The sequence below is a fragment of the Crocodylus siamensis genome, chromosome 2 (assembly GCF_052110815.1).
Source record: "Crocodylus siamensis isolate JL-2025a chromosome 2, ASM5211081v1, whole genome shotgun sequence".
Classification (NCBI taxonomy): Eukaryota; Metazoa; Chordata; order Crocodylia; family Crocodylidae; genus Crocodylus; species Crocodylus siamensis.
In genome coordinates, this window is record NC_143396.1 from 225,253,466 (window position 1) to 225,267,871 (window position 14,406).

Consider the following 14,406-nt stretch of genomic DNA (forward strand, 5'->3'; position numbering starts at 1 on the left):
TAAGTCGGGAGCTTTCAGCTTTGGTGAGTCATTGCCATGGAGGCCTATTTACTTCCAGGAGCAGTCCAGGAAGGTACTGGATTTGTACCTTTACTTAGCTCCTTGTTCTTCTTTTTCTGCTCTGGGGTTTTTCATTTCTTTCACCCATTTCTGCTTCTCTGCTTCTCTCCATCACTGCTTAGCTGACTTCCATAAAATGGCTGCACATCCTGCTGTTCAGGGGCTGTTTTTTAGTGCTATAACTTGTCTTCCCTGATTAAACCTAATGTTAGCAAAAGTTGCCATCTTGATCCAAAGGGAGACCGTGTCCTTTTCATCTGCGAACAGATCCAGCTTTGGCTGTGTTAGTATCAGCTTTCCTTCCACAAGTGTGTCTCAGCCAAAAGCCCAGTTGGACATGGCTTAGTTTCCAGTCCCTGTGGTCTTTGGTTTCTCTATTGCAGATTGACAGCAAAGGTAACAGTTAGCACTAAGGTAGAGATGGTGGGTTTTGTCAAATGACTGTGATCTATTAGAAGCTGGACCAGAACTCTCAATTAACTGCATTGTGCCATATTTTCTCTAGAGAAGAAGAGGAGTTCTCTGTTATGTTTGAAACCTAAGGCTTAACAAACTTCCAAAGTACTGGAGCTGTGATGATTTTTTCCCCCGTATACCTGTTGGTTTCTGCTGTCCAGCACAGTGATGAAGCAAAGGCGGTATTGTGGGTGGAAAAAACTTGGCAGCTGCAGAATGAGTGGGTGACGCATGGTCTCAGGAGTGCAGTGCTTAGGTTTTGTGAGGCAGCTTGCCTGGAGCTTGTGCAGCCCTGCTCCTCCTGAAAGTCTCCCTAACCCTGTGGTGCAACAGGCATGATAATGCCATGGCTTGTCTGCTGAGCTATCCCATGAGATATCTGCTCTTCTGCATTTTAAACAAAACAAGCTATTCCTATTCCTGACCATCCTGTCCTTCAACCTTTTTCCTTTCTCAGCCTTGGATATATTACCAAAGAGCCCAGGGTGCGTACATCTGTTGTGCTTTGTGGTTCGTTGTCTCTTTCCGGCCCAGTTTGCTGGTGAGATCCCTCAATCACTACTACCATTGCAGCTTGTGCTGGTACCATCCAATGAATAAAATTGGACAGGGAGAGGAACATGGCTGTTCAGGAGCTTCTGGTGAATGTTCACTTCTCCAGCTTATCCCTGCCGAGGGGAAATCACAAAATGCATGTTTCCCTTCTCTCTTGCTTATGGAAGTGCTGATGGTCCCATGCTTTAGCTGCTGTTGCCACCAGAGGTCTACACTACGCTGTGCCACCCTTCCTCCAGGTGGGCACAGAGTTATCTCCTGAACTAATTACTGCTGCTCCCTGTGCAGCTGCAGATGTGGTTACCGATTAGAGGTGCCTCACCTGAGGGCAGATATCCAGGCTCTTTCTCCAGCTGCCAGTCACCTGTAAGGAAAGCAAATCTGAGCTGTGGTCATTTCCATGGCAGGGCACAGGAGAGCTGCAAGGAAATGACTGCATTTAAGGAGATCATGGTAAAATTTGACATACATACATCCTGAATGATGGGGATTGGGGGCATTGACTTTGTGGCTCACTGGCTTGCTGGGGTCTCTTGCAGACCCAGTGGGCTGTCGGTCTCCATATTCACTCTTAACTTTATTTTTTCTCTTTAAAGACGTGACCAAGGTGTGTCTGGGGACCAGGTTTCTATCATGGTGGATGGTGTCCAAGTGGCTTTGCCGTCCTATGAAGAAGCAGTCTATGGCAGCGCAGGGAACTGCATTCCACCCTCGGATTCACGGGTGCAGATCGTGCTGTCAGAGGGAGCTGGGCAGAGTGGAGCAAGAGAGATGCAACAACAGCATCACCAGCTGCAGGACCAGGGAGCTCGTAATGGCTTCACTGGGGAGGATGAGGCCCCAGGACGCTCTGGACTGTATGAAGCCAGTGGCCCTCAGCGCTCTGAAACTGTTCTTGTGCACCAGGCCGCCACCTCTTCCTGGGTAGCTGGTGTGGCTAGCAGCAGGCCTGTGCACCAAGAGGCTCAAGACTCAGAAAACAGCGACATACAAAGCCTTTTATCACTTACTTCCTCTGAGGAATATACAGATGGTACGTGACCTGACATAGGAGTGTTGAATGGGAAGCTTATATAAGCAGGACTAGCCTTGGCAGGGCGGCTAGCTAGGATAAAAATTACAAGGGCCACATGCTTTTGTTACGCTTCAGGACCCAAACTGGTCATCAGCTGAGTTGTTTGAAAGGAGTCTCCTTCTCTGCCTGTTGCAGCATTACATAGTGTGGATGCACTGACAGTTTCATTTTCTTCCACGGTATCCAATGCTGGCCAGCATCAAGGCCATTTTCTGGAGTGCCTCCATTTTAGGCACTGTTACTCAAGACAGTTTTATCAAGGTGCTGGCTAGCTCAGTGCACAAAGCACTTATAGACCACAGCCCAAGACCTGGTGGAAGTCTTCAGAGGAGTGACCTTTGATTGTCTTGCACCTCAGCCCGGTAGAAGTCCCTGTAAACAGAAGCCACCCTGCTGAGTTCTCTGGACTCTGTGAAGGGAAGGGCCTTACAAGGACAGAGCCTATATGGAGACCAAGCAGTGGTTGGCTTCTGAAGAGGGTGGTCCTGCTAAGTCAGGAAGAAAGTAGGGCAAGGAGTGTAACTGACTTGTAGATAGCAGAAAATATGGCCTTTCCTTTTTCCATGAATGATGTGTGCCCCCAGAGGCTGGGGGCGGCATGGCGACTGCCCGCAGGCGGTCGTGAGTGGGGAGCTCCTGCAGGTGGCTGCAGTGGTGTCGGGGGGAGGGGAGGGCGAGCACCCACTGGTGGTCGGCAACCACCCACAGATGCCGCTGGCTGCAATGGCCAGTAGTGATCAGGGACTGCCCACAGACACCGCTTTTGGTGTCGGTGGTGAGGGCAGAGGTGGCAAGTGGCGACCACGCACAGGCGCTGCTGGCAGCCTCAGCGGTGCTTCTGTCGGGGGGTGCACGTGCACCCACTACACATTGCCAATGCCTTTTCCCCTTGTGAGCTGCATAATCTTCAGTAATATCAGTCAGAAGCTTCCTCAGCAGTAATAAGCAAATTACCCTAGAGGGAAATACCTACCAGAATTCCCAGATATGAGACTAAAACCTCAAATATGTGACTAGCCGAGCAGGGAAGGATGTGGGAAGGGATGCCAGAAACTCATCCAAAAGATTCTCAGACTGCGGAAATTGGATGCCACTCCCACAGAGCTGCAGGGTCTGTCTGTGCTTGGCGATCTGTGCTTCTAAGGCTGTAGCTCTGGCAGTCTGACCCCGATGGCTACATGGGAGCCTACATTGCTCCTAGTCAGATGCAGGTTATATTGAAACAAGTCTTTTCCATGATTGGTAGATCAAGTAATAAGAAACTATTGATTTCAAACCTTCAGAAAAACCAGGCCATTGGAGACAGGTCCTGGATGGTTGTATGTTGAGAGAGAGAATGGTGCTTTGTCACCATATTGAGTGTCTACGTTGAGCTAAAATGTAAGGCCCTCACATGTACATTGCTGCTGTCTGTTAGAAGCGCTATGGAGAGACTTATGTTGACCTCTCTCTCTTTTTTTTTTCCTCCCAGATATTCCATTGTTGAAGGAAGCATGAGGCCTGCTGCACTTGTTTAGCCTTCTTCCTCTTGGTTTCTCCTTTCTTCCTTGGGATGCAAGCACTCTGTGCAACCTGCCCCACCCTTGCAAGCTGTGCCCTGGATACCTCCAAGCAGAGACCCCTCACCTCATGATCCAAAGGATGTCGCCAGGTTGCCTCCTCAATGCGCAACTGGGGTTGGTGCAGTTCTGCCCTCCCCATTCCATCTGCATTACAGGCTCAAGTAATGTAATGAAGTTGAGCTCTTCCCTCTTCGCTCCCCCAGCCAGTTGTTTGACAGCAGTCTCTGCAGAGCTGCTATTTACTTGTGCCTTTCTCCTTCTCACACCGGCTTGTTGCAGCTTCTCACAGGCCTCGCAAGCTCTTTTGCTGCACAGAATGCAGGGGCCAAGGACTACTTGCTCACTGAGTGCAGACGTGGTTTATATATAGGCTCTTCTTACAGCATCCCCTTGCATCTAGGACAGGACAGAATTCCCTCAGAGTGCCAAGCCTGGGCTTGAGTGAAGTTCCAGAATGGGTAATCTACACTATCCAACAGTGTTCAGCATTGTTAAGATGAAGTGGTGCCCTCTGTTACTTAGCTGCCCAATAGCAAGTTATTGGGTATTGCTAGCAATGGTAAAAACAGAGTACTCTGGTGTCTTTTACAGGTTTCTGGGGATGCCTTCTGTCCCTTACAAAATCCTGCTGAAAAAGCAGCGTGATTGTAAATCTGCAGGATTCCACTCCAGAATCCCAATATCACTCCATAATCCACTTGGTATTTTTGTGTTTAGAAGTCTGGGGCTGTGTTTTCACTGAAAACCATTAGAAGTTCTTCCAGGGTTGGGCTAGTGTAGGGGCAGCTTCAGGTGTTAATCTGAGAGAGTTTCTGAGCGTGGCCAGCTCTCAACAAGGCCAAAAGCAAGCAGATTGATCCTACCACTTGGATCCTCTGATTTGCATTTTAACCAAGCCTATGCTAACTGGAGGTTAACTGCATTCAGTTGACACCAGTGTGTGCTAGGATTGAGCCTTGACATCTCCAAAGCCCTGCTCTTGAGGGCTTCAAGTGGCTCTGGCTAGGTTTACATAGTACATTTTCCATCCTGAGTAGCAGCCCTCATTCACGTTGTGCTACTCTGGATGGGCTGCTTCCCAAACAGAAAGTAGTGCAAGGGTGGTTAAATAGCACTGCTGAGTGATGGAGCCAGTTAGCTCACCCATGGAGCCATGCAGATGGGACTACATTGCTTCTGGTTTTAAAGAGGTAGCCTACTTGGGCCATTGTGTCAGAAGGTGCTGCCATGGGGCGGGGTGGGGGAGCACTGTAAGGGGCAGCAAGGTTGCCTTTTAGTTTACAGCCCTTGAAACTTTGAATAAATAGCACGGGCTTGTTCCTGCATCAGCTTGTAAGCTACCAACCCCTAGAACTTTACATAGTTTTTCATTTTAAAGTCATGTCAGGAATACTTTCCCCTCCCTTCATTCTGCTCCCCTCTCCCTCAAGCAGCATAAGGGCTTTTCATGTGCCTCCTGACCTCACAAACCCTCCTTATGTTTGAAAAATGTGGTCAGTCGGGGGGGAACCTAGCCAGGAAATGTTTTGGCTTTGGAGTTGGGATCCCTGCTGACCTTGTCAGCAGTAGTGCAGTGCTGAGCAGTGGAAGGCTAGGTCATTGCTTTCTGAGTGGTTCAGACATCTCTTCCTGACTTTCTGCCATCAGAGTCGTGTTACTGTTTTATCCCAACAGATCTCTGAGCATGTGTTATAGTCCCCATCCCATAGGTGTCTTCACGGGTGGGAGAACAATGTGTTTGCTGAACATCTTTTTAAAAGCATGAGTGAATGCAGTGTGGTTTTCTTGCCTGGTGCTTGGGGAGGGGGCATGGCAGGTATTTAAACAGTGGGCTACAGTATATAAGTTAGGAGTATACCCACAAAGATGGAGAATGTAGGACCTTGTTAGTACATGCTGAGGGTTGTTCTAGGTGGGGTTCCCTACAGGAAACATATTCACTGTGCTCAGATTCAATTTCTAATACAATTCAATGGGAGCAATGAGAGATGGCCTTACACAGCAAGTTGTAACTTGTGGATAGACACTACTTCTTTTCCCAATCATGGGTGGACTCCACTTATTTATAATTTCCCCCCAGTTCTCCCTCCCACACATGCACGCAATTGTACCTCTTTCCGGAAAAAAAAAAAAAAATTATGACTGTAGCAGCTGAGGGTTAGCTCACTCTCCAGCAGGCAGCAATTGGCTGCAGTGTTTAGCCAGCAGTCTGCCTCCCCTGTTTATTTACACTTGCCTGTTAATTTCTAAGGCAGCTGTAGTAGTGTATTATATATCTCTTTCCTCCAACTAGCAAATCAGTTTGTCACAAGAATGGCTTAAGAGACGCAATCAAGTTCAAAATAGTATGTTTTTAACCAACCTTCTTTACCTGTGCTATTCACAGCACCCTAGCTTACAGCAGAAATTTGGCAGTCCAGCTTTCCTTGTCCTGGGTGGCTTTTGTCTTTCTTTCAGTTTGATCAATAGAAATTCCACTTGTGTCTACTCAGTTTCATTTCCCGCTTACCTCTACTGCAGTGTTTGCATTTCAGACAGTGCAGAGGTAAGATTTTTCATTTGTGCATCGTTTGCACTGGAGTTTAAAGTGAAATAGGACAAAAAAAATTAGGTTTTTAAAAATCTTTCCTACCAAAATCGCCTCTTTGATCCAAGTTGAACTGAGTATGTCTGTGCACGGATCTCACATTTCTTAGCAAAGTGCTTGGGCAGGGCAGGAGTACAATGCCATTGTTTTCTGCTCTTGCAAGGCATACAATATAGAATGAGTTGTTTTAATTAGCTTAAGGTCCCTAATAATTGAGCTGATGGAGGCCAGTTGCACTAACATCCTCCCTTGGAGGATCTGTACCCTAAACTCAGTTCAACACTGAGGGGACAGAAAAGTACATTCTCTTAATGCCACTGGAAACTGATACTGAGGCCTGACTTTGTACTGCACTGCACGTTGAAACCAGCAGGCACTCACCCAGCAAAAACCACGCAAAATGGCCCTGCTCACTCACCCCTATTCTTACAGTGTGATTAGCCCTCAGCTGAAAGGAAGTATTATCAATTGGAAAAAGACAAGCACTGGAAAAAAGGGGTGTCTTAAGTTTGTTTCTCTTATAGTATTTTTGTGTGTGTGTGTGTGTGTGTGTGTGTGAATTTCATAACACAAAACCAATCAGCACCTCTGATTTTTAAGAGGATGAAACATCAGCTGCTGACACTGAAACACTGCTTTGGGTGAGGATAGTTTAGTCACAGCACGCTGGCTGGTAACCTCAGATGACTCCAGCTGTCCTGGCACTTGCAGAAGACCAGAGCACAGTGTTCCTCTATAGGAAAAGCCGTGGGAAGTAGAGATGTTAGATCCCATGCAAGACAAAACAAGTGGGAACAGCTCTTGGATTAACCTGTTCTTCCACCCCAAGCCCTCAGTTTTAGAGGTTTTGTACATACAAAATGAGAGAGAATAAGGGGGAGGGGAGAAGGGACTGAACTATTTGTTGGTGTTTTTAAAATAGGGGGAAAAGTTCCTGCTTTTTTAAAGAGCAGCAAGTAGGCTGTTTCCTTCCATACCTTGTAAAAGTTTGAAGGAAGGGGACATCACTAGGGGAAATGGGGGCCCTAGAAGGAATGTGACATGCTTGAACTCTCATTTTAGTCCATAGGAATGAGGATTGAAGGGCTGAGCCTTAAGCAACCCATGCTCATGAGGTCTGCTGTGATTGTGGCTTGATAGTGTTAAGTTTGAGTGAAAAATACATTCCTCCTCACTGCTGTCATAGGCCACCATATTCAGGAAGAAGCTGCCTTCCCAGACAGCCCCCCTCCCCACAGGATGGCTTTTGTTCTGTTAGCATGCCGTATCTTGAAATACTTACCAAGAATATGACAGTGGCTTTAATTACACATGATCATTCAAAATAAATAGCACTTATTTTTTTTAGCCTGATATTTTCATTAAATAAATGAAAGGACACTATTAGGAGAAACTTACAAAAAGTACTATGTGCAATATGAACATTTCCAGGATTCCCTCTGCATTACAGTAGAAAGTGTTTTTTAAATGTATTCCTCTAGGGAGTTTGCAACCCAAACAGTACGATTTCATACCAGTGTGGGAGAATCCAAAAGTGAAACTGATAGTAAACCAAAGTGGAGCAGATTAGTCTTTCTGTACTCAGATAAAATTTGGATGGTAACTTTAATCACAGGGGTATTTTAACACAGTGAAAATTGTTAATAGCACAGGTAAGGGGAAACTTTTTTGTGGGCTTATGGACTTTTTAATAAATAAGAGCTTTGCCTCACCCTGTACAGTGAGGTGTGAAGTCAAAAAAAAAAAAAAAAAAAAAAGCAACAACCCCTCAAAGCTCCACTTGACTAATAGCCCCACAGGCTAGTGTGGTTAAGGCACTCCAGTTTTTGTAGCTGTAGCACATAAGGGAGTGATGTAGCTGGCATAGCGACTGGCTGCATGTTTGACTCCCCATTGCTGTTGGCCAGGTGCCCATTCAGAGTTGGGTCAACTCAGGACAATCTGGCTTGAATCACAAGCAAAGTGCAAATCCGCACCTCTGGAGCTGATGTCTTAACTGCTCTTTCACTGTTGTCCATCCTACCAACTTCCCATGCCTCCACTGCTTAATGGGAGAATACTGCAAAGCAGGCTTGTCCAACATACAGCCCGCAGGCCGCCATGCAGCCCTCCAAGCTGTTTTCTGAGGCCCGAGGTGCTGCGACGGGAAACGAAAGTAAATGCTACTTTTGTTTCGGGGGGCGGGGGATGATGTGATACCGCTTCCTGTGAGGTCTTTTTATCACTGGGTGATAAAAAGTTCATGATCCAGCCCCACATTCAAAAAGGTTGGACAGACATGCTGCAAAGGATTCAGTCTTCAGGGTTTATGCCCTTTCCAATGAGGTGCACAGGCCAATAAGAAGTGCAAACTGAAGGAGTGGTGTTCTTCCTTTGTGTGGGGTTGTTCCTTAGGTAGGGCCCTGCAGATCTGAGAGGAAGTAGCATTCCCTAATGGGGACCCTGCAGTGTAGAAGATAGCTGACTCCTTGAGAATCCTCTCACACTTCTCCCTTGGGCATCCGCCTGGGTTTTCCTCATAAAATATTCCCCAGCTTAGTGTGACTTTTAGGCCCCTGGAGCTGTGATTTGGCCTCGTGGTGCTGGGAGCAATCAAAGAGTAAAGGTTATATGTTTTACCATTTTAGCAGGAGATAAAGCAAGTTGTCCCCAGCAGTGGGGAATTTGTGTCAATTTGAGGTGGGAGTAGATGAGGACAGCAAGATCAGTTATAGGAAATAAGCTAGGCTGTAAGTACAAAAGAGACCGCACCTAAGAAAATGGTGGGGAGGGTCAGGGGAAAATGCAGTTTGGCGGTGTACATGATGCTGCAGGTAACTCATGCTTTCCCATGCAAATGCCTACAGTGGTTAGTAGTTTGATCCGATTATCACAGAAACTCTAGCTCTACAATGGAAGGACATGGTCACACAGCAAAGTAAAAGCAAAGTTCAGATTATCTTGCCAATCTGTTTTTGACAGCACCTGGGACCACTAAACTAATCTTTTAAAATCACTTTGGCTTTTTGATGGCAGTGATGTGTATTTAGACTTTTACTGCCCTGTACTGTCTGGCCAGTAGGACCAGTCTTAATCCATTTCACTTCCTGGTTCTCAGTATGTGATGCAATAAATTCCATTCCCCCACAAAAGGGAACTGCAGGTTAAATTAGTTTGATGAAAGCATTTGTTTGCCTAGGGCCTTGCTATTAGAATCCTTCAGCCTACTTTGAAATGCTTAGGAAGTACAGAAAGACTTCTTAGGGCTGGCTTCATTTTAGGGAGTATATTTATATAGAAAGTGAGCCACCTTCCTACCTGTCAGAACCTCCATTGATTATCCTGCTCATCCCTGACCAGAGCATGGTAGTCTCCCAGATGTCTCTTCAGGGAGCTCTGTCCTACAGTGCTTCTAACTTGGCCTTCTGCATCATTTTTAAGAGGTTACCTTTGGTGTTTGCATGGAGTGGGCGTGTCTTGAATTAAACTGACGCCTCTCTCTTTATCACACGCTTTAAGCTGTGCTTATGCTTCTCTCTGAGGGTGAGCCAGGAGAAGGGCAATCTTATTCTGCTGAAAATGTTTTGGGTTTTTTTTTTCCCAACTTTATATGCAAGAGTTTGAACAAAACACAAGGTGGAACTCTCTGTGGAGCAGACACCTTATGATGCAGTGGGTAGACTGCAAGTAGTTGCAGATGCAAACCCAAGGGGAGCTTGGTTGCCTTCAATACATTAATCTTTTTTGTTTCTCTCCTGTTCTTTTTTCCTCTGTGTTGCACCACTATGGAATTATTTGCAGAATGGTACTCATGTGGGATTGACAAATAAAAAACTGTAATTGATGCTGTGCAGGATGTCACTCCAATCAGTTTTATTTTGCTTTATTTTATATATATTTTTCCTGGTATCCTGTACATTGCAGTGGGTGTGAAGATAGTATTTTAATATTTGTACAAAGTTTAATTTAATTTTAATTGTTCTATGTATATAACTGCATTTCTAAATTTAAAAAAGTTCTTTTGAAGTGAATCTGTGACTGTCTTGTGTGAGGTTTTTTAAACAAACAAACAAACAAACAAAAGTGTCCCTTGTTCTGGTGCTACTTTTCTGGAGGGGAGACTCCAGTATCTTTCATGTGTTGGTAAGAGATTCAGAAATGTAGGACAGAATACCAGGGGACAGATGGGCAGGTCTGAGTCCTGGACCGGGCATGCTGAAATCTTCTTGTGGAATATATAGGATTCAAGTCCAGCTCTGCCCTGTTCTGTTTTTTTTCTGGGCAGAACAGGTGTTCTGGGATGTGAGCACATGCAAACTCTCAAGCCACCACTGTGTTGGAACTCATATGTCCTTTGTCCCCCTCTCTTGATCGCTCTCCATGTCCTGAGGTTCAGGTTCTCTTGAGGTTTGATGACCCCTCACGGCAAAGGCCTATTTACTGGACCACCTGTTCTTTTGCAGAGCTCCACCTCCTTTACACCCTGCCCCTTTCCTCTTGAGTCTGTGGTGGATGAGTCGCACTGGTTATGTTTCCACTTTAAGCCTCCTTTGTGCCTCAAGTTGTTATTTGACCTCACTCGTTCCTTATTCCATGACACAAATATCCCCACGTTAAGTCATTCCTTATCTCTCGGCGCATTCACAAGCATAATATGAACACACTTCTTATTTCTTAAGAAGTTATATAAACTCATCTGGAATATCCATAAATCAGCAAAGTTCTTATTCCTCAATTAATCTGTAAATTCATTCAAGGTGTCCATAAATCAATTCAACTCTTTTCTTAATTAATTCTGTAAATTCATTTGAGGTGTCCATAAATTAATTAATTTCTTATTTCTTACCTAATACTATGAATTCATTCAAAATATCCATAAATCAATGTTCTTCTTATTCCTTATTTAATCCTATAAAGTCATTTGCAGTGTCCATGAATTAATTCTCTTCTCAATTCTCAACATAAACCACAAGTACACCCACTTCGTATCTCTTGATCAGTGCCCATCAATTAAGTCTTTCCTGAATATCCCCAATCCATCCCCTGATGAACTCACACCCTTTCCACTCAGGAATGCGGTTTCACCTTATATCTATGACTGCAGGGCCTTCACTCTTCACATCTGGGGCGCAGCCCTTATTTCTGCCTTCCCCCAGTGCTCTTGGCCCAGCCCTAGTCTGACAGCCCACTTTACTCAGCTCTCTTCCCTTGCCTCCAGTTGGGTTCTCTCTGAGTCCCAGTTGTGCTCCTCCAGAGGTTTTCAGTTTGGCCATCTGGACATTGGGATCCCGTACAGTTCCCTGGCTCCACTGTACTTTCTCCTCTCCAGGGGAAGGCTGAATGCCTGCTCACCTTCTAGCTCTGCCTTTTGCCATCCAGCTGGCACTCTGGGCCATTGAGGGCGGACTCCCCCTGGCATGTGATCATGTGCCCTTGAAGATCTATTCCCACTCTGGGGCTTGTTCATGGACCCTTTTCCCTGGTGCACCAGCAACCATGTGATTCTCCCAGACTTGCTTAGGTAAGTTCCCTTCTGGTGTGGCTGGTTTCTGTTGTCTGTAGTAGAGGCTGGTGGCAAGCCCCTGCTGTGGTCCAGGGAGACCATAGGAATTAGAGATTGGCAAGAAATGCTGGGAAGGGGACTGGTGGTGTATAAGCCTCTAGTTTCTGGTTGGCAGTGACTTTAGAGAAGGAAAAATGGTTCTCTGTTTTTGAGTGAGTGTTGGAAAGGGAAGGGGATTTGCATTTTGAAACTGCTGTTGGGATCCCCTTGGGCAAGGCACTTTGGAGACCTGGAGCAGACACTTGCTGCCTTTTTTTGGAGAGCCAGGACTACATGTCCCAGCAGAAAGCTCTTCTCTGTTATGTATTAAATAGTGAAATCACCTGGTCTTGGCCAAAGTGAAACCAAACGTTTAGGGGCTTTTGTTGGAGTCTTTCTACTTGCTTGTCTTGACTTTCCCTTATCCCAAAAAGGGAGAAGAGACATTTTGGTTTAGGTGGAAGGGCTAAACTACTGACCAGCCATTGGCAACCGCAATCCCTTGATTCAAGGATGATCTCTACCACAACTCATTGATGGGTCTTGAGGTGGCTTAAGAGTCCAATTCTTGAGCCATAGATCCATCTGCAGAAGATGAAGGTCTTTCTGCAGGGGGGAGTAGGCTCCAGGCTGGAAGTCCTCTCCTTTTCCTTTCTCTACTCTCTCTTCTCTGCTTCAAGGGCAAGATACTGTACCTCAAAATGGGCTGCTGCTTGGTTGAGGTTGTGGTGCTATTAAAATCAGTTGATAGCCATGCCTTCCAACTCTTGATGTCAACTTCAGTTTTCTTGAGGTATGCCTTCAGCGTGTCTGTGTAACATTTCCTCTAGCCACTGCAAGATTTCAGGCCATTACTAAACTAGGAGTAGGGCACTTGTTTTGGGAGTTAAGGGTCGAGCCACAATGTCTGGTTCAGCAAAGTTCATGTTCAAGGATCACTTGACTCAGTGCTGTAATACTCACTTCAGCAAGGATGCTGTGTTTGTGCAGCAATCTTCTTACTGATGTAGAGGATTTTCTGGAGCCATTGTTGGTGATACCTCTCCAGGCTATTTAGATGTTGATGGTGGGTCACCCTCATTTCACATCCATGGAGGAGAGTGGTGATTGATAACTTATGTAGACCTGAATCTTAGCATCTTCCCAGACTTTGCAATGAATAAAGACACACCAATGCATGTCCAAAACGAGGCATTTGCACAGCTTGCTCTCTTCCTCAGTGTTCACTCTCTGAGAAAGCTGGTTACTGAAGTAGGGGAAGTGCTTGATTGACTACCTCTGCCCATGATGGTAATATGAGGAGGAGGGTCACATTCATGGCCTAGGGCAGCCTGATTAGAGCACTTTAGTTTTTTCAATGTTGAGAGAGAGGTCCAAAATTCAATAGGTTTCTCCAGAGAGATCCAGCAGAGTCTGGAGGTTTTCCTCACTTTGCACAAAGATGGCTGTCAGCGTATTGAAGGTCAAGGATAGTTGTTTTGAGTACTTGGGTCTTTGAGTGAAAATGTCTCAGATTGACGACCCCTCCATCCATTCAGTATTTGATGTGAATTCCAGAAGGAAGGCAGTCCTTAATGAGAACCAAGATGACTGTCAAATAGAGACCACAGTTGGGGCAATGACACATCCTTGCTTGACCCCAGTTCAGATGACAAACAGATGCGTCTCTGATCAGCTACGTAGAATAGTCACAGTCATCTGGTCGTAGAGAAGCCTTAGGACCTTGATGTACTCTTCAGGACATCTAAATTTGGCCAGTACTTTCTGCAGAGCTTTGCAGTTGATGGACTCAAAGGCTTTAGTAAGGTCAATGTAGGTCCTATGTTCCCAACACTTTTCTTGGATCTGGCATGCAACAAAGTTCATGTCAGTTGCCCCAAAGGGTGGTCTGAAACCATGGTGAGATTCTAGCAGGACTTCCTCAGCAAGAGGGAGAAGATGGGTCAGAAGAATGCGGATGAAGATTTTCCCTGCTGTGGAAAGGAGGGCAATACCTTTAGTTTCCACACACAGATGCATCTCCTTTCTTGAAGATAGTCGTGATGTTGACATTCCTCAGGTCCCCTAGCAATCTCTCCGTTTCTCCAAATTCAGATAAATTCGTGGAGTCTCAGTACCAGTTCCTCACCACCGGTCAGTAAATTCACCAATTTCAGCAGGTATGCCATCGGGTCTAGTATCCTTGTTGTTTTTTCTTTGATGGCATGCAGGACTTCTTCTAGAGTAGGAGGGTTGACAAGTAATCCCCTTTCAGAACAGCATCTTTCACAACTGACTCAGTTCAGGAGTGCCTCAAAGTGTCTTTACTAATCAGCAAGAGGAAGCATTCTAATGCTGAGATTGTTTTCACAGATTTTTGCCTGAACTTCCCCAATCCCAAGAAGAAACAATCGCAGATGAAAATGGGACTCAAAACCAAACTGAATAAATATGCAAGCTAATTTTGGGCAGCTGCTGCTTCAGACCTCTGAAGGGTCTGTTAGTCTGGGTACAAATTGAGACTCTTCAAATCTGCAAATATTAATAGAGTTAACAGGAACTATCAACTTTCCTCCAAAAATCTTGTTAGGGTAGGTTGAGTTCCTGCACC

The 14,406-nt window shown here is 45.6% G+C and overlaps 1 protein-coding gene across 5 annotated transcripts in view; it reads left to right on the forward strand.

The window, feature by feature from the left end:
- Positions 1–10,305, forward strand: part of SUSD6 (sushi domain containing 6) — a 121,402-nt gene extending 111,097 nt beyond the window's left edge. For all 5 annotated transcript variants that reach the window (XM_090033234.1, XM_090033232.1, XM_090033233.1 and 2 more), the window contains exons 5-6: positions 1,668–2,104; positions 3,618–10,305. In XM_090033234.1, coding sequence (XP_089889360.1) covers positions 1,668–2,104; positions 3,618–3,643 — 463 coding nt within the window. In that variant the 3' untranslated portion in view covers positions 3,644–10,305. The remainder of the gene's footprint in view (positions 1–1,667; positions 2,105–3,617) is intronic.
- The last annotated feature ends 4,101 nt before the right edge of the window (positions 10,306–14,406 follow it).